The 23,350-nt window shown below is 42.3% G+C and overlaps 1 protein-coding gene across 2 annotated transcripts in view; it reads right to left on the reverse strand.

The window, feature by feature from the left end:
* Positions 1–10,986: 10,986 nt before the first annotated feature.
* PPM1L (protein phosphatase, Mg2+/Mn2+ dependent 1L) overlaps positions 10,987–23,350 on the reverse strand; it is a 301,867-nt gene continuing 289,503 nt past the window's right edge. For both annotated transcript variants that reach the window (XM_078069934.1, XM_078069935.1), the window contains exon 4: positions 10,987–21,560. In XM_078069934.1, coding sequence (XP_077926060.1) covers positions 21,214–21,560 — 347 coding nt within the window. In that variant the 3' untranslated portion in view covers positions 10,987–21,213. The remainder of the gene's footprint in view (positions 21,561–23,350) is intronic.

The raw sequence follows: 23,350 nt of genomic DNA on the forward strand, positions 1-23,350 counted from the left end.
TGTGGTATGATTAGATTGGTTTTGTAGAAGTTGATGTTGATGTTGGGGAAGCTAAGTCAAAGAACTTCTTAAGAGGGAACTTTTATTTTTTTTTTTTTTTTTTTTTTTTAAAGATTTTATTTATTTATTTATTTATTTGAGACAGAGAGAATGAGAGAGAGAGCACATGAGAGGGGGGAGGGTCAGAGGGAGAAGCAGGCTCCCTGCCGAGCAGGGAGCCCGATGCGGGACTCGATCCAGGGACTCCAGGATCATGACCTGAGCCGAAGGCAGTCGCTTAACCAACTGAGCCACCCAGGCGCCCCAAGAGGGAACTTTTAAAATAAAAAATAATTTCCCTTTAAAACAAAAATCACAACTGAAATATGAATAATTGCTAAATTTCAGAAGATTGTTTCTTTTCAACTAGAAATTGGTGCCTAAAAGATCTCTAAAAAGTTCAATGATTATGAAAAACAAAAAGCTGGGTCATTATGCTTTTTGTTTTTAACTACATGTCTCTTAATAGTCTAAATTTGCAGGAGTAAGTATCAGTCAGCTGTGTTATTAAAATCTTGGCCTCTTGATGTTTAACCAAATAGCATTTTTTATTTTAACTCATAACACAGTTTAATGCTGGAGGCTAACCTTAGGCCGATTCTCTCCTGCCTGTCACAGCCCCACCATCCCCATGGCCTTACACACTGTGCCTCACTCATTTGCTTTGCTTGCCCATAGCCTGGAGTTTGTGACTCCTAGCACATTAGCTTCTGCCAGATTATGCTGCAAGAATAACTCTCAAATCTCGGGGTGACATCAGCCATGTTTTCTTTTCATACACATCGCACACCACTGGTTGCCGGCATTGGCCACGACCTGCTGCTTCTATCTTCTCATCTCGGGATCCCCACTGTAGGGCACGCCCTGTCTGGAACATGCCATTCTTACAGAGGGAAGGAAAGAAGAGCTGGCAAAACACATTGGCATATATATATGCAATATATCCACTGACCAAAGTAAATCCCGTGCCAAGTGCCAGTGGCGGGTGGGGGTAGTGTATTCTCACAGGAAGTAGTGCAAGTCACGTGGTGGCAGGCAGGAATGTGTTGTATAGGATGGGGTGCAGTAATAGAATCTGCCATGCCTAGTGTGTGAAAGGGAGAGGCTCGGGGACCTGCAGTTCTGAGTCTGGCCTGAGTGGATCCGGAGTTTTCTGGCTCACTTGGAGCTGGTGTTTTGATCCCTTCCCCGAGCTGGCTACCCTTTCGCACCTGTTAATCTTTCCCTAGCTCCACCCTAAATGTGCTGGGCATTATCGTGTTCCCCAGCAACTCAGCAGATAGCAGCCAGAGCTGAGCTATTTGTAACAATAGTATTTCTGAGCATGAGGTTGGGGACAAAGCCCTTCTCTGTTGCAGTCTGGTAGGCAGTTGCAGGATGGAGGGAGAGCAAGAGGAGCTGGAAGGGGACCAGATTTCAGTTGGGGGGGTGGTAAATATGTGGCAGGTCCATCCTGCCATCTTGGGGTTGTTCCATCCTTTAACCCACTGAGAATCTTTTATGTTAAGCCAACTTCTCTGGATTTTGTGTGAGCTGAAAACTAACTCTAATTGGGAATCCCCTCACACTCTCCATCAGCTCCTTGGTTGTCCCAGTGTGGTTAATATGGGAGTAAACCTTCAAGGAGTCCATCAGAATAGACGGCACATGTTGATGGTATTGGTAGGAGATGGATGTTAGCAAGGCCCCGAAAGCCAAGGGGAGATTTGTGTGGGCAGTCCCTTGACAGAATTTGTGCCCAAGGGAAGGGCCATCTCGTGGGTCTTGTAAGGACAAAGAAGGGCCCAACAAGGATAGATACCATCACTCTGTATTTAAGGTAAGTGATGGAGGCACAAAACTTGGACTTAGTCTTTGAGTCCTGGGTATGGTCAACACAGCCAGGGGTAGTAGTTAATGGAGTCTACACAATTTTCAAAATTCCAAAAGCTGAGAGGAATCCATACGCTTACCTAAGATAAGGTCGCCCAAGCTAAGGAAAACGTTTCCATTGGCTAGAATTTAATCAGCTGAGACAGTAGCCATGATCAGCTTATACTTAACAGAAGCTTAATTGGGGGTTAATTTTGTTTGATTAATAAAATGGAGAAACCAAGTTATAATTGAGTGCAGAGTCATGGATGATGGTTCATTGAGGGCAAAGGGATCTTTGCCAAGAAAAGGCTTGGGAACTCTTGTTCTCTGATATGAAGGCATGCAACTTGTCCAAGGTCATTGTCAAGCCAGGACCAGAATGTTCCAGGTCCAGCTACACTGTTCTTCCCTTGCTAACATCAAATTTGGTTAGAGCACATTCCTCAGTGGAAATGCAGAAATTTCTAAAAAGGATTATGCCTGACTCGGGGGTGAGAGGAACTTGGAGGTGCCAGGCTATAGTCTCCAAAGGATTTAAGGAAATGTGTGGCCACCAGGCATCTTGGGGAAGTCATGCAGGCTGCAGAGTAAGATGCCAGTGGGCAGTGGCCAATCGAGCCAGGGACCAGTGCTGCCCCCAGCAGCATGACACGTTCCTGTAGCCAGGCCCCAGCAAGAGAAGACATCATACAAAGCTGGCTGCACAGGCATTTCAAAATAAATGTGTGTCCTCAGTGCATATGGTCGGGGTGTTTGCTTACGGAAATGCCTTGGGCTGTGTAGAAGGCAGGGATGTCGATTTCAGGTTTCCAGAAGGGGGCAAGGGCCAAGACCAGGGAGATAGTTACGAATAGGACCTGGATCTTTGTGCCACAGGCTTCTGCTGGTTTCTTACAATTTCAGTGAAGAGGCATCAATTACCCAGGAGAAAAGAATACAGCAAAATGTCTGTTGCAACCCTCAAGTCACCTGTCATGGGGAATATATTAATTTGCAGTTTCAGACCCCAGTGCCGGAAACACTAAAATGGGTTCTCTTCTTCTTCAGGAAGCCTGAGCCAGGTTGCCTGGGTTTGAATTAAGGCTTCTCTGATTACTAACTCTGTGGTCGCTGGCAGGTCACTTTACCTTTTTTGTGCCTCAGTTTCTTTACCTACAAAAAAGAGGAAATGACCTATCTCATAGGGTTGTTGGCACACAGTAAATGCTATATAACTATTAGTTGTTTTTTGTGTTGCTGATGAAAAGTTGCACTTGGACTTCTAAAATAGTAATTCAGAATTTTCATGGAGTGCCTACACTATGGTTAGAGTAGTAATTGTAAGCCAACTGAATGTAACAGAAGAGATGCTGCATGTCCCCTGAGACTAGGTCAAAAGAAGCCTTACAGCTTGGCCTTGGTCTTTCAGAACAGATGCTTCTGTAAGAAGTCCTGCTACTCTGAGCCCACCACACGAAGAAAAGCCAAGGTAGCCCCGTGCAAGGCTGGGTGGAGACAGAAGAGAGGCCCGGCCAGCTCCCATGCTCCTGCCAAGCCAGCTGAAGCACCAGACGTGTGAGTAAAGAACTCATTTTGGAGTTGAGCCTTCACACAACTCCAACCCCAACTGTATAAGACCTCAAACGAGAGCCTCCCAGCTGTCCCCATCAACCCACAGAACCAAGAGAAATCCTAAATTTTGCTTTAAGCTTTCAAGTTTTGCAGTGGTTTGTCTTGCATAGATAATTAAAACATCTCTCCTCAAGAAAATTTCCCATCATCTGTAGCCCTCTCTTATGGACCGAAGGTTTGTGTCCCTCCAAAATTCGTATGTTGAAATCGAATCCCCGTTGTGATGGTATTAGGGGGTGGGGCCTTTGGGGGGTAATTGGGTCATGTGGGTAGAGCCTTCATGAATGGGATTAGTGCCCTTCTAAGAAGAGGTAAGAGAGTTGTTCTCCCTTTTTCCACCATCTGAGGATGAACAAATTTGTCATCTGTAACTGGGAAGGAGGCCCCCACAGAAGCCGATTGCTGCCCTCACTTGGGACTTGCAGCCTCCACAACTGTGCCAGATACTTTCTGTTGCTTATACACCACCCAGTCTGTGGTGCTTTGTTACAGCAGTCCTCACAGACCCTCCTCAGGCCCCCCGCCAACCCTGCCTGCAACACATCTGGCCCTTTCTCCACAGTCACAAGCCCTCACGCCTGTTTTAGGTCATCAAAGAATAATTTAAAAAATGTTTTTCAATTTAGTCCCCATTATGTTTTACTGTTGCCTTTTAGACTGTGTGGCAGGTAGGGTGGAGGTGAGTGCCACTTCACGCTTCCCCCTGAAGGAAGCCCGCTCGAGACTTTTCCCAGATAAAAAGAAATCAACTTCCCTCAAGAAAAATTATGGCATTCTTTCGGAAATTTGCAGCAGCTGCAGTGATGATTTTATTTTTTAAAAGATTTATTTATTTGAGAGAGAGCACGAGTGGGAGAAGGGCAGAGGGAGAGAATATCCAAGCAGACTCCCGATGCTGAGCCCGATGCCGGGGCTCGATCCCACAACCCATGAGATCAGGACCTGAGCTGAAACCGAGAATCGGATGCTCAACACACTGAGCCACTCCGGCACCTCTAAAGTGGTGATTTTAAATGCCACTCTTCCCCCTTCACTACAGATGTAGAAACTCTACAGAAATTAGCAGGATGAGAATGTACCAAAATGTTAACAAGAATTGCCTCTCAATCACTTTTTCCTGTTTAAAGTACCTTTTATTACTTAATTTTCAACAACAAGGATAAATTACTTTATGTTTTAACAAATATATTAACAAATTTCGGTAAAGGTGAAAAGCAAGGTCAGAAACTGTCCTGGGGAGAGGCTAGTGGGGGACAGGATCCAATGCTGTGCTTGCTGCCGAGCCGTCTGCCCGGTCTGCCCGCCCTCCCGCCTTCTCCCACCATGGAGGCCACAGCGAGCAAACCAGTCCCAGCCAGTGGGACCCCCGGGGGTGTCTGGGAGGGCTCCTCCCTAATAATAATAATAAAAAAGACAAAGGAGAAAGGCTCTTTTCTTTGGTCAGATGTTCTGTCTACAATGCGGGGACCCATAGCTTCCACGTTGATCCCAAGAAGAGACAAGGCTAAAGATCAGGGTCGTGGACTGAGGTGATGAGCCTGGGCAGCCCTGAGACCACTTACTTCTAGACCTTTTGTACAGGAAGTCACCGCTGTGGTGAGGCCAGTAGTCTGTGACTCACCACTGAGGGCATCCTAACTGCGGGGTCGCAAGAACCATCTCCCTGTCCGGGACGGGTTGTGCCCCAGGTGAGTGGGGAGATGTGAGGAAATAAATCAAACCCTCCTCTGGTTTGTGACCCGGGAGCTTTGAGGGTGTGGGCTAGATCTCGCAGGAGAATGGTGCCCTGCCTGTGAGCAGCCCGCAGGGACGCAGTGGAGAGTGGAGAAAAAGGAAATGCCTTCTGTCTTCCTCACTGCCTTCTTGTCTTCCATTTAAGGAAGCAGTGTCTGTGGTTGCCTCTGCCAGGAGCCGAGAGAGAAGAGCAGGAGGCCAAGGGTTGTAGCCCCAAGAGTCTGTCCGCCTCTCACCGTGGAACCAGGGCTTCTTACTTGGGTAAGAAGAGAGGTCAGGGCCACATTTGCTTGCCTTTTAAGGTTTGCTCCCTGACTATTGTCAGAGAAGGTTTGTTTTATGAGCTTGGCACAAAGTAGTTTCAGGGCCTGATGGTAACAACACTCAGCATGTCCTCTTCATAAATGAGAAGCTGGAAAATCTCTGGCTGTTGGTAAGGTCACAGTGAAGTGACCGGTGCTCGGGACACAGGTCTTAACCGTTCTTCCTGCCTCAAGGCTGCTGTAATTACTTTATTCCAAATGAAGTGTCTCAAGGTTTCAGGATAGTCGAAAACCTATAAATAGTGACTAATTTGATGTTCTAAGGTCAAGTGATAATTAACCCTATTGCTTCGCTCAGTGAGTGGTAGGAGAGTAACTTAACCTCACTTTTGTTATTGAAACTCTTTTGATTTGTACCTAAAGTAAAATTTTAAAAAGCATTAAATTTGTAGAAGTGAAATTTTATTTTTCTCAGTCTTATGTTTGAAAGCAGGTAGAGGGGGCATTATCGTTTTGCCTGCCAAATAACCTCTTTTCTAGAAACTTCTAGAAATTTCTGAGAAATGTGTCATCAGCTAACTCCACCTACATGGTTAGTACAACTCACCATGTTAGTACAATGTGACCCAAGCCGTGAGGATTTCCCCCTCTTAAGATTCCCAGAACCCTGCAGACAGTCCATTGGTCTACTTGACACTATTTGGCAATGGCAATCCCTCTCAAAAAATTTAGAATGAGGGCTAAGCAACCCAAACTAAGAGTGAGCATTATTTCCAACTAAGGAGATATAAATCTGGGAAATTTTGCTATTAGCTGGGTTTTTTTTCTTTTAAAATTGGATTTCATTTTTTAGAGCAGTTTTAAATTCACAGCAAAATTGAGAGGAAGGCACAGCAACTTCCCACATGCTCCCTTGCTCCTACACGTGCACAACCTCTTCTACTACCAACACTCCTCACCAGTGGTGCATTTATCACAGGGGCTGACGCCACAGTGACACATCATTATCACCCAAGCCCATAGTTCACATTGGACCCTTGGTGGACTCTCAGTGAAGCCAAGATTGTAATCTCTGGGGAGAGCTTCAGAAATGGAGTCTAGGGCTCATGGAAGGGCAGTAGCTTACGGAAACAGAGAAAATGCCCGTGTTCAAATAGACCCTTAGCCAGGGCCAGTGCCCTTTTTTCATGGCTGATCTAGGGCCAGGCTGGTAGGCCTGAAACTCTATAGGCTTCTCCTCCATTCAGACCTTGCAAGAGACAGCAAGGATTCCTGTGGATGCCAACCCCAGACTGGCCTCCCTACTGGGCAGGCCAGATAGAGCCCAAGAGGGTAAAGTGTTGACATCTGGAGTCAAAAGATCTTGATGGGGCATCTAGCACCTTCAGGAGCTTTATGGTTCCAGCCCACAAATGTGTCAGTTTATTCTTCTTATTGCCAAGAATTCTTCTGTTATATGAGTAAATAACAATTTGTTTATCCATTTCGGTTGTTTCCGTTTGGGGCTATTATGAATAAGACTGCTATGAAGATCTTTGTACAGGTTCTTTGTGTGTTACTTGTTTTCGTTTCTCTTGTGTAAACACGTAAGAACGGAATTGCTGGGACAATCAGTAGATGTGTGTATAACTTTATTATAAAATGCCAAATAGTTCTCAAAAGTATATCATTGTACATTCCTACACATTTTAGTCTTTTATGGTTCATGTTTTTTGTGCCCCACCCAAGAAATCTTCACCTACACCAAAGTCAGGGAGATTTTCTCTTATATTTTCTTCTAGAAGCTTTATGAGTTTTAAGATTTAGATTTAGGTCTATAATCCATCTCCAATTTAAATTTTTAACAGAGTGAGAAAGGGGTTGAAGTTCATTTTTTCCATGTAAATACCCAGTTGTCTCAGCAACATTTAAAAAAAAAAAAAGACTTGCCCCCATCAGGGAGTGCTTAGTCCATTTATATTTAATGTAATTATTGATGTGATTGGGTTTAAGTATACCATCCCATTATTTACTTTCCATTTTGCACCTTTGTGGCTCCTACCATCCCCTCTTTTGAGTTAACTGACTAAGCAGTAATATTCCATGTAATTTCCTCAATTGCCTTCTTAGCTATTTCTCTTTTTTAAAATTATTTTTTAAGTTGATTGTTTTAGAGCAGGACTTCTCAACCATGGCATTATGACATTTTGGGGCATTACTTTCTTTGTGTTTAGCTTCCCTGTGGTTTGCTGATCTTCCTGGAAGTATATTGATATTTTCCCTAATATTTGAGAAATTTGTGGCCATTATTTCTTCAAATATTCTTCTGCTCCATTCTCACTCTTGTCTCTTTCTGGCATTTGAGTAACATGTATCTTATACTGTTTTATAGTGTCCTACATATCCCTAAGGTTCCATTACTTTTCCTTCAACTTTTTTTTTCCACCTTTTCTTCAAATTGGTTAATTTGTATTGATCAAGTTCACTGACTCCTTCTTTTGCCATCTCCAAGTTCTGTTAAGCTAATCCGTGAATTTTTCATTCCAGTTATTTACTTTTCTTTTCTAGAATTTTCACTTTTAATTTTCCATTTCTCTGTTGAGATTCCTTATCTATTTTTTCATTAAGATCACAGTTGCCTTTAATTCCTTGAATATTCTTATTATAGCTGCTGTAAAATATGCTAAGATCAATTATCTAGGCCACTCAGAGGTGGTTGCTATTGACTGCTATTTCTTGGTCACATTTTCCTGTTTCTTTGGGTGTCTCGTGACTTATTGATTTTGTATTATACTAGAAAATGTGAGTGAGATGTTATAAATATATAAATATTCTGGATTCTATTGTCTTCTAAAGAGTTTTGATTTTTGTTCTAGTAACTAGTTCAGTTATTAGCTGATCATCTTGACCTTGCTTGGAAGGATGGAGGGAGGAAGGGGGTACATGTTATGGTTTGTTTCAGCCTGTCTGTAAAAACCTGAGGTATTCTCAAGCCCCTCCAACTTGTTAGAATTCAACTTCCCACCTCAGCCTCCCTCGTGGATCTTGTTAGCATTTGGTTTTAGACTCATTTAGGTTAGGTCTGAAGTAGGCCTTAATCTACATAGTGGTTTTTACTCTTAAGGCATGGCCTAAGTGTCTCAGGTTGGATGTCTGGGTTGTTAACAGTGTTTTTTTGTTTTGTTTTGCTTTTTAAGATTTTTATTTATTTATTTGAGAGAGAGAGAGAGAGAGCACACATGAGTGAGGGGAGGAGCAGAGGCAGAGGGAGAAGCAGACTCCCCACTGAGCAGGGAGCCCTGACAGGGACTCGATCTCAGGAACCTGAGATCATGACCTGAGCTGAAGGCAGACACCTAACAGAGCCACTCAGGTGCCCGTGGGTTGTTGACAGTGTTAAGGAGGTCTCCCCACTCTGCTTGGACCAGAACTTGGTATTCCCCAGCCATGCTCAGTACCCAGTATTTCTCTTCCACTCTCCAAAACAGCAGCAGCCATCTTCTGTTAAGCCTCGGTGTTTCACCCTGCGCACACTCAGTAAAGCCCTCAGCTAAGGACTCAGGAGGGGCCCACCCATAACTCCTGAAGCTCCCCTTCTGTATCTCTCTCCACAGATTCTAGTCACGCCACTTGCCCAAACTCTGATTTCTGTATCTTTGATTCAGTCTAGCTTGGACTCCAGCTTGCTGTGCCACAATCAGAAAGCTGTCCCCTTGGGGTGCCTGGGTGGCTCAGTCGTTAAGCATCTGCCTTCAGCTCAGGTCATGATCCCGGGGTCCTGGGATTGAGCCCCGAATCAGGCTCCCGGGAGCCTGCTTCTCCCCTCCCTCTGCCCCTTCCCCGCTCATGCTCTCTCTCGCGCACTCGCTCTCTCTCTCTCTCTCAAATTAATAAATAAAAATCTTCAAAAAAAAAAAAAAAAGAAAGAAAACTGTCTTCTTACAGACAGCTGAGTTGATCATGGGACAATTTGTGATCCTTCTCTCAAGGATTGCTATCTTGCACTGTCTGTTGTCTACAGCCTGAAAACAGCTGCTTAATATAGCATGTCCAGTTATAGAGTTGTTTATGGTAGATGGCCTAGTTCAATAGCAGTTAATCTGTTCGAGCTGGAAGAGGAAACTCTGTAGACTTCTTGATAGCTTTTGAGTCTTAGGTGTGAGTTGTTCCCAAGACTGCACTTAAATACTGACTGACCTTGAATTCCACAAGGCACCACTTATATTGAAATCCTTAAAGTTCCCTTTCTGCTTAAGCTACCAGGATCTGCTGTTGTTACCTCAAAAAGCCAGAGAGATTGCCACTACTATATTTTTAAAACAAAACAGAGGGAAAGAAAGAGAATATAAACCATCACTGTAAGTGAAGGTGGGGTGTTTGTGGCTCTTGATTCCTATTTCTTTGGGTCTGTGGTATTGAAAAAGTCCATAATTCTTACTCTAACCCAGATGACAATCATCCATCCTGAAATCTTGAATCACATCCCTCATTCTATACTGGAAATTTTCTGGGGCATCTGGGTGGCTCAGTCAGTTAAGGGTCTGACTCTTGATTTCGGCTTAGGTCCTGGTCTTGGGGGTATGGGGTCAAGCCTGAATTGGGCCCCATGTTGGACATGGAGGCTGCTTGGGATTCTCTTTCTCCCTCTCCCTCTGCCCCTGTGTTCACTCTCTCTCTCCCCCTCTCTAAATAAAATAAAAAGAAAAAAAAAAAGAAATTTTCTAGAGAAAGGGGTAGAAGACTAGAATTTGTGGGAGGCATTTTCTACTCTGGCTATCAAATATTTTTAACGAAAAGGAGAAAAATAATCCAAGGCCATATTTTTCTGCTTTGTTACACCCAGTTCCAAAATCAGCAATCTGCTGATTCACTTTTATTGTTCTTCATCTAGGTTCCAGGTACTGCTCATGCTTGAGCATTTCATCTTTAGAATACCTAAAAGTAGTATTACATGTGTGCATGTGTGTAGATATATATCTCTTTTACTGTGTCCAGATTGCACAGTGTTCTTTCCTGCATCTGTGAAATATTTTGTAGATGGCTATTCTCTTCTGAACACTTTCCTCAGACGTGTGTCTGTGCCACACCATGTCGCTCTAGTTGGCTTGTATGCAGAGCTTCTCTAACCCTTATCACCTAATACTGGTTATATACTATATAAATTTGGTTGATGAGCTATAGAGCTGGGTGAAAGTTGTGTTGTGTGAACAACAAACAATTTTTGTTGCATACACTTTTAAAAGTTACCTTGTTTTGAACCAGAGCCAGGCTTATTCCTGTTCCAAATGAAAACACCCAAAGTTTCCATATCTCCTGTCTCTTGCTTCTGTTGTGCTTTGGTCTTGGCCTTGAACTGGTCTTGAATTGTTCTTCTGCTTTCCACATGGCCTCTCACCTCAACAGCTATTCTAATTGAACAGCACTGAGAAATGATAAAACTCCAGAGCAGACACTAGAATGGAAAATAATTTTAACCAAAAGAAAAGACTAGCAGCAGTCCCATGTATAAAGTCCAGTAACTTTAATTTTTATTTTTGTTTTAATCTTGTCAACAAGGGTGAATTTTTAGCTGTTCATTTTGTATACAACAACACAGAATCAGTGACTGCATGAACACATTAGTCTCTACAAGGCTAAATCTACCCCTAGCACACATCAAAGGGACCTGAATGACACGCCATGCATCTTGAGTGACCGTGCACCGCCATATACTCTGAGCTCTACACCAAACTGACACTTTAACATTGTTTCAAATGTCTCTTAGAGACAAATATAGAATAGTAGGTATAAAAACCTCTGAAGAGTACCAAGAATAATGAGGTTTTGCCAAGGTTTTGTTGTATTTATTATGGATAGTTTTTAGGGACTAACTTACCAGAAAGCCTGATTGATTTGAGCAGTCATTTTGAACTTCAATTTAATTATTAAATACAATCTGAAGATTCCTAAAAGAAAACATTGTCTAATAAATTATGGATCCCGGAATCTTTTTATAAATCATCTCTTATAATTTTTAAAATAGCAAGACAATGCTGATGGAAAAACATTCATGATGGTGAAATTGGTTTAATAAAGCCTTATACAAAGTCACTGTTTCAAAATCCAGCAGGAAATTAGGTCAGAATTTTGGGGATATACCATTCATAAAAAACACTACTCAATTATGTGGTATTTTTCTCTTTCTCTCTTCAACTCTCCTTTCCTTCTTTCCTTCATTAATAATGGAGCTCCACCTCTGGTTTTAATCTTACCAAATCATAAATTGTTTTGACGTCATTTGAATTTTATATGTTCTCATGCTTAGAAACAGGGTGGCTGGGTGATGGACATTGGGGAGGGTATGTGCTATGGTGAGCGCTGTGAATTGTGTAAGACTGTTGAATCACAGACCTGTACCTCTGAAGCAAATAATACATTATATGTTAAAAAAAAAAAAAAAGAAGAAGAAGAAGATAGCAGGAGGCGAAAAATGAAGGGGGGGAAATCGGAGGGGGAGACGAACCATGAGAGACTATGGACTCTGAGAAACACACTGAGGGTTCTAGAGGGGAAGGGGGTGGGGGGATGGGTTAGCCTGGTGATGGGTATTAAAGAGGGCACGTTCTGCATGGAGCACTGGGTGTTATATGCAAACAATGAATCATGGAACACTACATCAAAAACTAATGATGTAATGTATGGTGATTAACATAACATAATAAAATTTAAAAAATAAATAAAAAACTAATGATGTGATGTATGGTGACTAACATAATAAAATAAAATAAAAAAGAAACAAAATGGCAACAGAACCCCCCACTTCTGATCACTCTGAGATATTCCCAATCTCTTATCATTCACTTTCTGTTCTTCGAATTCAATAGGATTCTAATGTAATTTGGCAGTAGCTAATATTACTTGGTAAAGAAGCAGTTGGCATAGACAGAAAGAGATGTCTAGGGAAGATGACCAGGCAGAGAACTTAGAAATAAGTGGTGGCCTCCGTGGTTAAAAATAAAAGTCTGGTATTTAGTTTTGCTTTGCCATACAGAAAATAGATGTTGCTATTTTGTTCAAAATATAAAACTTAAATTCCATGCCCAGACTCTGGAATGTTTAAAGTTACTATGGATACCAACTTTATGATTTAAAAAAAAAATCTGGCATTTAGTCTTCTGTTCATATTTAAAACCAAGAAATTATTATATTACTGAGACATGTCAATTTTCTGTGTAATGAATTCACTAATTTATAGATTCAGGAATACTGTTGATAAATACTCTCAGGGGACGCCTGGATGGCTCAGTCAGTTAAGTGTCTGCCTTCAGCTCAGGTCGTAATCCCAGGGTCCTGGGATCGAGTCCCACATCGGGCTCCCTGCACCATGGGGAGTCTGCTTCTCCCTCTCCCTCTTCTCCCCCTGCTTGCGCACTCTCTCTCTCTCTCTCTTAAATAAATAAATAAAATCTTAAAACAAAACAAAACACTCTCAGTTCTGGGTTCTTTTTTGGGGCATAAGGTTGTTACACTATATAGCTTCTTGGGAACAAAAATTAAAATTGGCCATAGATGTTCTCATTATTCCCTATTCTCTTTTTTTGCAATTCTCTCTTTCCTCCAGGAAAGGATCCTGGAGGGAGAGACACCTTGGCTTGGACCATACTACTACTGAGCTCTTGTCTAGCTGCTGTCCCACTTGGGTGGAGGCCTCCTACGGGGACAGCCTTACCCCTGCCCTGGTCCCCAGGGGCTCCCTGTCTCACTTCCTCATTCAATCCTTGGGAAACAGGTGATCTAACATATCTGATGGAATTTGCTTGGATATGAGCAAGATATGCCTAACCTTTTGTCAGGCACTCTCTTGTGTGTAGGAAGGAATTACTGTATGTAATTCTGCCTTGTCCTCACAAATCCAAGGCCATTGGAGGAAATCATGAAAGATGCTGAGTTTCATCCCATTCGGCCAATGCTGAGCATTATAATATCTGTGAAGCCTCCGTTAGGCTGTAAAACAAGGCAGAGATGATGCCTGAGTGGTCATCACTAGTTCTACTCAGACTCCCTCTGCTTGGCACATGGTAGGTGCTCAGGAAAAAAAAAAAAAGGAAAGGAAAGAACAAAACATACAAGCAGATGTACTTACAGCAAAAATAAAGACTTTTCTAATTAAATCTGTTCATAAGGTAGATCAATCTGTTATAAATGCAATGATGCTTATATTTAAAAATACACCCTGTACATTTGGCATATAGAAATTATATACGTGAACATGGTTCATATTGGAGTGTTTTGGAATTAACTTTTTCATTACTATTTTCCAGGCTTGTCAGTTTAACCATTCTCTGGCCTTACTAAAGTTTTTTCTCTTTTGTTTTTGTTTTCTTTTTCCTGGCTCACCATAGGAATGCTGAGGCATTGCAAAATAGATTTTAACTGGACAGCCTGATTTGAAGTCGTGGAAGTGCTCTAAATCGAATCCATTTGCTTGAGTAACTAAAGGGTAAATTGGAGACCATGTTGTAGGTGTTAACGTTTCAATATGAACAAGTATTTCAGATAAATTAAAAAGGGCAAACACTGCTTTCTAATTTTTTTTAAAGTAATCTCTACACCCAACGTGAAGCTTGAACTCATGACCCCGAGATCAAGAGTTGCATGCTCCACTGATGGAGCCAGCCAGGTGCCCCTGCTTTCTAAAATAGAAGCAAAAGTTATTGGATTCTCTCCATTTTTTGTGTTTATTACTCTATTTTCTGAATATATACCTGAGATAAAAAGACAACCAAAATGATCAACAAATGAAGACTGGTTATAGTCTTGAAGCCTAAAGGGGGGCAGTAGTCTTGCTTCACATCCCATGGTTCTAGTTTTTTCTCAAATAGCAGGATTTATATCTTTTCATTAGTACACTAAGCAATCATTGTTTGTTCTTACATGTACTAATACAGGCAGAAATTTAAAATTTGCACAAGCGACATCATTCTCTTGGGTTAAAGATGTCTAAAACATCATTTCTCCACGATTGTTTTTTTTTTTTTAAATTATATGAGCAAATATGACCTTTTGTATTATATGGATTAGAAAACCTCCAAAAAGCAAGAACACTGAATCACCCTGTTGTTTGTAATTGTCTGTTTTAAATTGAATACTCACTGGTATTCATGTTGGCCTTTGAAAAATTATGTCTACTAAACCTCGCTCTCTGTTGGAGCTGTGACTGCATTGATCTGGCTTCAGTTTTATCTGGGCACTCGAAAATGCAGGGCCTATCACTTTGTCTTACTATTTAAAAAACTCTTAAAAGGGGGTATTTCTGCCTGGAAGATGCAAAAATTCGAAGGATGCAGGGTAAAACCACTTCTAAGATTTGCAAAGTAAACAGAACCTAGAACAGTGAAGCCGTTTAGGACAGCAATAAATAAGGCCACACATATCCATTTTCATTGGGAAAGAATGGAATAGGGACTGTAATGTTACTGAATTTACAAATAACTCTATGTTCATTTTCTTATTTCAATGTTATCTCCTTAGCTTCAGAAAAAACACAAATATCAGAAAGCATGATTCATAATGTAATAAAATACGCTTCCTTTTCTTAATTTAAATATTTCCTCTGATATGATTCTCTTTTAATTTTGTCTTTTATATTTTCTCAAAAATGCTTTTCTTTACATTCTGACTTTGACCATACTGGAAATTAATTTTGCCTTTTTTTTAATTAAAAAATGTTCCAAACTATTTTTCTTAGATGTGATTCTGCCTATTCTAACAGTCCTATACAAGCTTTAGAATTCTGTCTTTATTAACACGTAAAAAAAAGCATTAGCCAATACTCTATGTAGGAAGTCTCTTGTTTGAATAGGTGAGATGTGGGAAAACTGCCTTCTACTGATCTGTGTTCAGGTGTCTGCAGTTGCTATGACTGAAGACTGATTTTTGGAAAAACTACTTTTTTACATTTTTAAAGTCTGGGTACCCTACAGGTTTTCTTCCCCGATTCCTTGATTATTACTTCTGTCTTTGCTTCTGTGTGAACATGTTTTAAATTATGCATTGTCAGATTTATATAGAAACATGATACCATCTTTAACCTCTGAATTTCCTCATGACAAAAGGTGAAGAGAGAGTGTGGCAGATACACGGTCCCTCTCCCACAGAGACAGCGAGCAACCCAGGCACACTGTCCAGCCCCCAATCCTCCCCCATCACAATCTGCCCCCAGAACCTCCATAGCAGTCTGCTAGTGCTCAGAGCCAAGGACTCAGGTCCTCGGAGATTTTGAGATTAATTTGGATTTGGCAAATGTCAGAGGGAATTTTGTGGTTAAATAATGCCAGATTATAGGACTTCTAGAATAAATGGAACCACATCTCTAAATATAAACTGCACCTTTGCTGCTTGCTTGTTGGCAGAGTTTTGAACTATGAAAATGCCTTCGTGATTTGTTAAAATGAATAGCTACTTCATGCTCTCTTCAAAGTCCTTAACGTGGATTTATTAAAGTGATTGTACAAATGATGGTGTGGTTATTACTAAACACATCAAAATGATCATAATCCACCCTTAGTTAAACAGTCTGCAGTTTAACAGTGGTAAAAAGAAAAAATAATGGACAAAGCATCGACATTAAGAATTAGCAAAAAAAAATTACATATTACCAAACATGTCTAGAAGCACATATCTAATTCAACTGTCACTTGCCCTCTGAAATCTGCCACCTAGCTTAAGCAGTTTTACTTTCAGTTTTTTACTATTTTGGATAATGTCCACAGGGTGGATGTATTCCTGATAATTCTGATTAATGACTTTACCTTAACTTCACTGTGCGTGGTGTTTTGGACTAAATTTGTTTCATCTGTTATTTCAGGATTCCCTAGAGCGTCCCAGGCCTGCCCAGGCCGAGAGTGACGAGTACAGAGTTATAGTCAAGCCCTACATTTTAGGCAAGAGATAACTCACCAAACTTAATCCTATACATAATATGTGAAAAGTGGGACAACATGGGACAGGGATTTTAGAACAAATGAGCTTTGGTTGATTTCAGATTATTTCATTGAATATGGAAAGAATGACAGAGGACAAAGAGTAAATAAGTGTTAATAGTTTACATTTCCATTATTATACAATGGATATATAATTTAAAAAATCTAGTTAAAATTTTAAAATGAATTATAACCAAATGTCTTTTTCCTCCTTTTCTACTGTTTTAAATATATATTTCTAAACTTTCATATAGTGATGAGATGTAAAAATATTTATTTTGATTCAATCTGGAAAGCAAAGATGACTTCAAAAACACAACGGAAAGCTCTTGGAATGAATATGAGAAATCCCTAGCTATATGGCAATGCTCCTGCCTATTAACACAAAAGAGAGAAGTTTAGAGCTTCAGGTAGGACTGCCGGGCTTCTGTTATCAATGGGAAGCTGCTGATGGGTCTTATTAAGTCATACTGTTTCTTCCCGCTTTCATTAACAAATCAGCCTCATATGTGAAAAGGACTAGTGTTTCAAAATTGCAAATTGTGCGGCTACCACTAAGAGTTGTAGTGAATGAGAAAATAGTACTATATCCATATACCGGAAATTCCCAACGTGGGTCCTGTGGAACACAAGCTCCTTGGAATGTTACTAGGTGTTACTCAAAATAAGTTTCTCTGGCCAAATTAATCTGGAAAACACTGAGCTAACTGAAATTACATTTGTGGTGTGTTTCTTCTCTTCTCCTCACCGCCCACCTATAGGACATTTAAATAAAACCTTCTATGTGCTTATATGCACTAACTTTTTAAGATAGTATCTTTCCCAAACTCATTTGACCATGGAACCCTATATTTGGAAGATCATCTTTGGAAATTGTGTTCTATGGAACACACTCTGGGGGAACACTTGATTCTATTACTCCTGCAGTGTTCAACTAAGTAGTTCCAAAGTCTAGATACCAATGATTTAACCTAGAGGCAATTAAATAGGCCCCAGTGTGTATCTAACAGTCATGTCATTTCTGCAGAGCTGGTTCAGGAATGCTGGTGTGACCGGCTAAGGCAATTTTAGGAGAATATTAAGGGAAGATCAGTCTAATGATGATGGGTCAAAGGAGAAAAAAATCATTTCTGAAATCATGGAAGAATAAAGCTTCATCCAGAGCGTGTATTCACATACTTTCAAATGTACAGTGAAATGTTGCCCTTTCTAAACCTTCTTCATTGACATGGTTGTAAGAGTATTAGATCTGGCAATAATTCAGGGGGAAAAAAATCCGGAAAATCAAGATATACTTGGCAAAGGAAAAGGTGATCACTCCCTTGCATATCCCTCATGTATTGCTGGATATCCAAGTGATCCAATTCAATAATGTCATCAGTTTCCCAGAATTACTTCAGATAAGATTGAAACGATGCCATCATCCTCACGCAATCCCGTTTGCACAGAATGTATGTGGGCTGAAATCATTACAGTTGCATGAAATAAGCCCTGCTTTAAATTACCCAGATTGCATATGCTCCTCACTCTAGAAAACACTCTCTGTAATACTCTTATTACATAGACAAGATTCAAGAGGCCAATACCTTCTATCTAAGGCAAGGAATAGAACGTAGCCGCTGGTTACCAGTAATGTGTACATATGCGCACAGTCATGTTGTATTAGAATAGTGACTTCAGAGCTCAGTGCCTTGGGCAAGTTGGTCACATAAAATGAAGTCAGGTCTTGGGAACTAGCTTTGGAGTTTTTAATGTAAGTATTATTTATTCCTTTAGTTCGAGAATTGCAAATACAGTGAATTTTCAAAAAAATTTTCCCTATCTTGTCCTATCCCCTCCCCCCAATCCCAACCCATGTTAAGAGTACAAATTGCTGGTGGGGCAACAGCGGAGCGGTGCATTCATGAGGGTCTGCGCTTGGCATCTTGCTGGGGGCTCGTAAGCATGTGGTCATTCATTCCCAACTTCATTTGTAAAAGAAATGAAAAACCATCCCAAAATTTGGCACTATGGGGCTATTGGCAATGCGAACTCGGGCTGTGGAGTCTGGGCAGCCTCATGTGATAATTCCAAAGCTTTGGCAGTGCTGTTTAGGGAAGCTTCACATGCAAACTTCTCAAAAAAATTTCCCTAAAGGCTAGATTCAACTTTTCCCTTGTTGTCCTTAGAAAATGAGCCACAGGGCACCCCCTGGGGTGATGTCTGCAGACCCCTAACAGCTGGACGAGGGGCAGAGGGAGAGCTCCAGGATGGGGGAAGGAAGCAAAGTTCCTGATTTTAGACATAACTCTTAATCAAACTGCTACTATTTTGCCTAAAACATCTGTCTTTAAAAAATCTACAAGCCAAAGTGGGAGGAAAAGAGGCAGAAAGAAAGGGAATAGGAAATACACACACTACATGGTTAAATTCAGAAGTGAATTAATTCTACAAACAAACTGTAGAAGACACCCAGTAACCTCAGCTGGAGGGGAAGGCCAACACGCCTGCCCTCGGCACCACCCAGGAAGACCCTGCGCAGGGTAAACAAACACTAATTTCCTGTAGCTTTGTTTTTTCATCTTCACCAAAACATGTCTATTTTCATCTTACTAATATGATCATGGAATTAAAAGATCTCTTTCCCCTGTCAATATAAATTTTAGGGTTAAGTTAAAAATAAAAAAGGAAATTGGACTGGGTAGCATAAAATGCTGAAATTGCTTATTCCTGACCTTCAGTTAGATGGTGGGCTTTGGTAACTCGCCAGAGTCAGGATGTCCTAGATCTCCAAGCAAGGCCACCTTGCTTGCCCATCCCATCACTGAGCACAACCAGCCTCTCTCCCATCTTCCTCTCCCCTGACCCCGTCCCCAAATACACACATCCAATTGTTCATTGTCTCTCAATAGGCAAATATTTCAATCTAAAATGGTGACAGATATTTTGTACTAGAACTTTCTGTAGCTAAAAAAAAAATAACCAGGGTTCTAATTCTAATGCTGGAAATTCTAATGTTACAGTTTACAAAAGTGAGCAAATCGCTTGGGAAACCATTACTAATTCTCATTGCAGTCAAAGGACGGTAAGTGCTTGGAGGAATCGAGTCAGGCTGCAGCCCTTGGCAGCCACAAGGGAAGCTTCATCCTCCCAAGTTCTCCCCTGGAACCTGCTTCGGGAAAGCTCCACAGTTGAAGAAGGGCAGGGGACGGAGGGGCACTGTGGGCTGGAGGCGGCCAGTGAATTGGACCTTTGAGAAGCTCTAAAGACAAGTGTCCACTTGAGAAGGACAAAACCAGGTGGACACCTCAACATTTCAGACACAGAAGGGTGGGGACACAACAAAAATCTTGTCTGGTTGTTTGAGCCACCTCAGTCAGGCAAACGGGCTGACCCAGCACTCGGTCAATTAATTTATAAAACAGAGTTTGGAAACATGACTCTGGTGACAGGGCATGAAGAGCGGCAAGCCTGGCGCCGAAATAACTCTGAGCTACTTAACAATACAGGTTTGAGCTTGAATTCCCAGCCAGCGAGCGTGGTTGCCACGGAACGCAGGGCGGCGGGGGGGCGGGCTGTGCTTGCCTGGGGAAAGCTACCTGGTGTGGACAGTGATCTGCAACCGAATGTTACAGGCAGCTGCCTCTCCACTGTCAAGGGGAAGCACGCGCCAGCATTTTATCACCAAATGCCCAGCTGTGCTGGGCACTGTGTCCTCGGCTTCAAGGAACACACACGCACTTCAAGGCTGTGCCGATCAGAACACCGCTTGAAAGACACTTGAAGGCTACTGGGACAGGAGAGAGAGAAGAAAAAAACCCGTACAAAAATGGCCGCTGGAGCTCAGTTCAGGGTGGTGACCTCCCCAGCTTTGTCTCCTAACGCAAACAGCAGATTTCCCAGGGGGCACTGTGACTTATTTGGCCGCTATTTCCCTCTATCTACCCTTAAAGAGTGAAGAAATTATGGTATTGTGATTTGCTTTATTCATTTCCCCTAATAGGTTTCTTGGTAAGACAAAAAATCGTGGTGTCTGGTGGTGGTTTCACAGCTGCCTATTACATAAGGTAAGGTAGAAGCAAAAGGTTAAGGTCATGCACGATTAGGATAAACGCACGGAGACGGGTCAGGTGGCACAGAGTCTATTTAAGTAAGAAAGGAAGCCAGGGGAAAAGGTTATGTGTGCTGTGCGGGCGGCTCTCATCCTCCCCACTTCCCCCCGTCTCCAAAAGTGGCCACGGAATAATAAACCATTTCACATCTGTGTCTGGGCTGCTGCTGAGCAGAAAAGCTGGGCTCAGGAGGACAAAGCCCTCTCAGGATAGCTCTGCCTCTCAGCAGCGGGCATCGGCCCGTCCGCCCAGACTCACAGGGGCCACGGCAGCCCGTCCCCTGCAGCTCTGGAGGCCTGCTCTGTGCACTGCTCCAAAGACAGGACAGAGTCTGATGCCTGGAGAATCCTGGAAGAGGTCTTGAAAAGAATCCCAAAGGGGAGAATATATGGCACATGTGCCGTTCACGTCATACTTGTGAATCTACAGCTATATATTTATATATTTTGAACATTGGAGGAAAGAATTGGGAACACACGAAGAAACCATTTTCCAGCCTCTCAGCTACGTGGGCCAAGAGCACCCTCTGTTCATTACTGCATATAGAGCTATGCCCACCAGGGAGGGGAATCCCACGTCTAGGTGGCTGATCCTAACTGTAACTCCCACGCTTTCACTACATTAGAAGAGACCAGTGTGTTGAGAGTCCTTTAGGCGAGGGCAGCCGAGACCCAGAAGGGTTCACTGCTCTTCCGTTTTGCTGCTATTCCTGAACTTCACCACCATGACCGTTATATTGTCAGGGCAGCCTCTGTAAAATGACTGTAAAACTATGCTCTTAGCCCCAAAGTGAGGTTCATCCAAGCGCTCCTTGATGAATCGAACAGCTTCTTCATTGCTGAAAGCATCCCAGAGGCCATCTGATGCCAAGATCATGAACTCGGGCTGGAGCTTGTCCAGGTCAAAGGTCAGGATATCTGGGTCTGGGATGACCACATTGAGATTTTTCAGTGGATAATCCCCCAGGGACCGAGACATGGCCAGGATTCCCTGGACCCTCCAGGAGCCATTGAAACTGATAAAACCACCTGCAAAGACAGAATGAGCCCATTAGCTTGAGCAGCTGGTATCTCACACACACGGGAGAGTCTGGGTGCACGTACACAAGGCTCATCTCCTGCGTGTGCCCCCCTCACCTCCCCTGGGCACTGCCAGGAAGGAGTAGCCTTCCCGCCACATGGCTTGAGGTTTCACACTCTACCAGGAGATCCCCATCTTAAAGGCTCTGAGGAATATATCAGTAAAAATAGTGAGGGTAGGCAGATACATATAGATGAGGGCATTGGTTTTAACTTAACAACACCTTGACGGCTCCTTGATTGACAGTAGGGAGCCCTAGGGTAGGGATTCGAGGACAATGGCCAAAGAGCGCTGAAAGGCATGAGGACGGGAACCAGAGACACCACTGGGCTACTTCATTTAGCTTTAGGCTGCCCCTGGGTGCATCTAGATCTCAAAACAGCTCCCCAAATAGGATCGGGATTAAAGAAGGGTGTATTTTAGCACAGTAGAGAAAGGTTCAGGCTCTTGGGTCGGACTGCGTAGATTTGATTCTTGGCTCTGTCACTTCAGATGAGAAGCTCTAGCTTTCTGATTCTAGGTTGCCTTGGCTACAAAATGGGGACAATAATAGTACCTATTCCACTGAGTTGTGAGAAATAAAGGAGTTACTCCATATAAATCACTTAGCATAGTGCCTGTGTATCACATGCACTCCATGCACTCAATATTGTCTATTATTATTTTTTCTTTAAGGGAGGGAGGACTTTGTTCATTCACATATTATTTGTCAGATATCTATTAAATGTATACTCCATGCAAGGCATTTTGCAGGCTATAAACTTATACAAGATCCAGACCTTTCTCTAAAGAAGCAGATAGTCTAGCAGAAAGGAAAAGCTACATGTATTAACAACTATAAGCACAAAGCAGTATTCTTTCGAGAAGAAACTAGTACCTGCTAAATGCTGTAGTCAGATGGAGGAGGAGCAATGATACCTGGTTGTGATGATCAGGGAGAGTGAGCAATAAAGCAAGGCTTTGAACGATGGGTAGGACCTCTACGTATGAGAACATTCCAGGAAGTGTGGTCTAGTAGGCAAGAGCATGGGCTCCAGAGTCAGTGTCCTGGGTCTCGATTCTCGTCCCACTATTCACTAGCTGTGTGTCCTTGGGCACACATGCCTCTTTGAGGGTCTACTTCCTCGGTTGTAAAATGAGGATAACATTATCAACCTCATAAGGTTAGTAAAGAGAAATCATATGTAAAGAACTAGGCTTGGCTCCCAGCACAGAGTGAGCAAACAATAAATGGCAGCTGATGTTGCTGTTGTTGGAAACAATAAAAGGAGTGAAGACAGAAGGGCCAACTTGGATTTGGCCCAGACTGGTTGTAGTGTATTGTTATGCTAAGTAGGACAGGGAAAGGTGTCCTGAAAGGAAGGCTGAGGTCAGAGAAAATACACGTAAAGGTAATACAATCAATCACTGTTCCTTAAGCCTTGCTATAAAATACCCCTTGACACAGGTTAGATTAACCTCCTTGGAGACAGTGTCCAAACTGGCCTCTATAAAGCATCCCTGGAGGGTGGGGGTGCAGGTGGGGGGTATGGCAGGGATGAGGAGAGAGGATACAATGGGAATGCCATTGCAGAAGGGCACGCAGGATGCTAAGATGACATTTCCAGGTATCGTACACACATCCTTGCGTGGAATAGGCTAACTGAATCTTAAGTCCAGGGTCACAGCAGACTCATGGGGAAATGGTGTCTTTGTAAGTAAGGAAGCCAGAGTATTTGCTCAGACTGCTTGCAGCTCA

Source organism: Halichoerus grypus, chromosome 1, assembly GCF_964656455.1.
Source record: "Halichoerus grypus chromosome 1, mHalGry1.hap1.1, whole genome shotgun sequence".
Lineage (NCBI taxonomy): Eukaryota > Metazoa > Chordata > Mammalia > Carnivora > Phocidae > Halichoerus > Halichoerus grypus.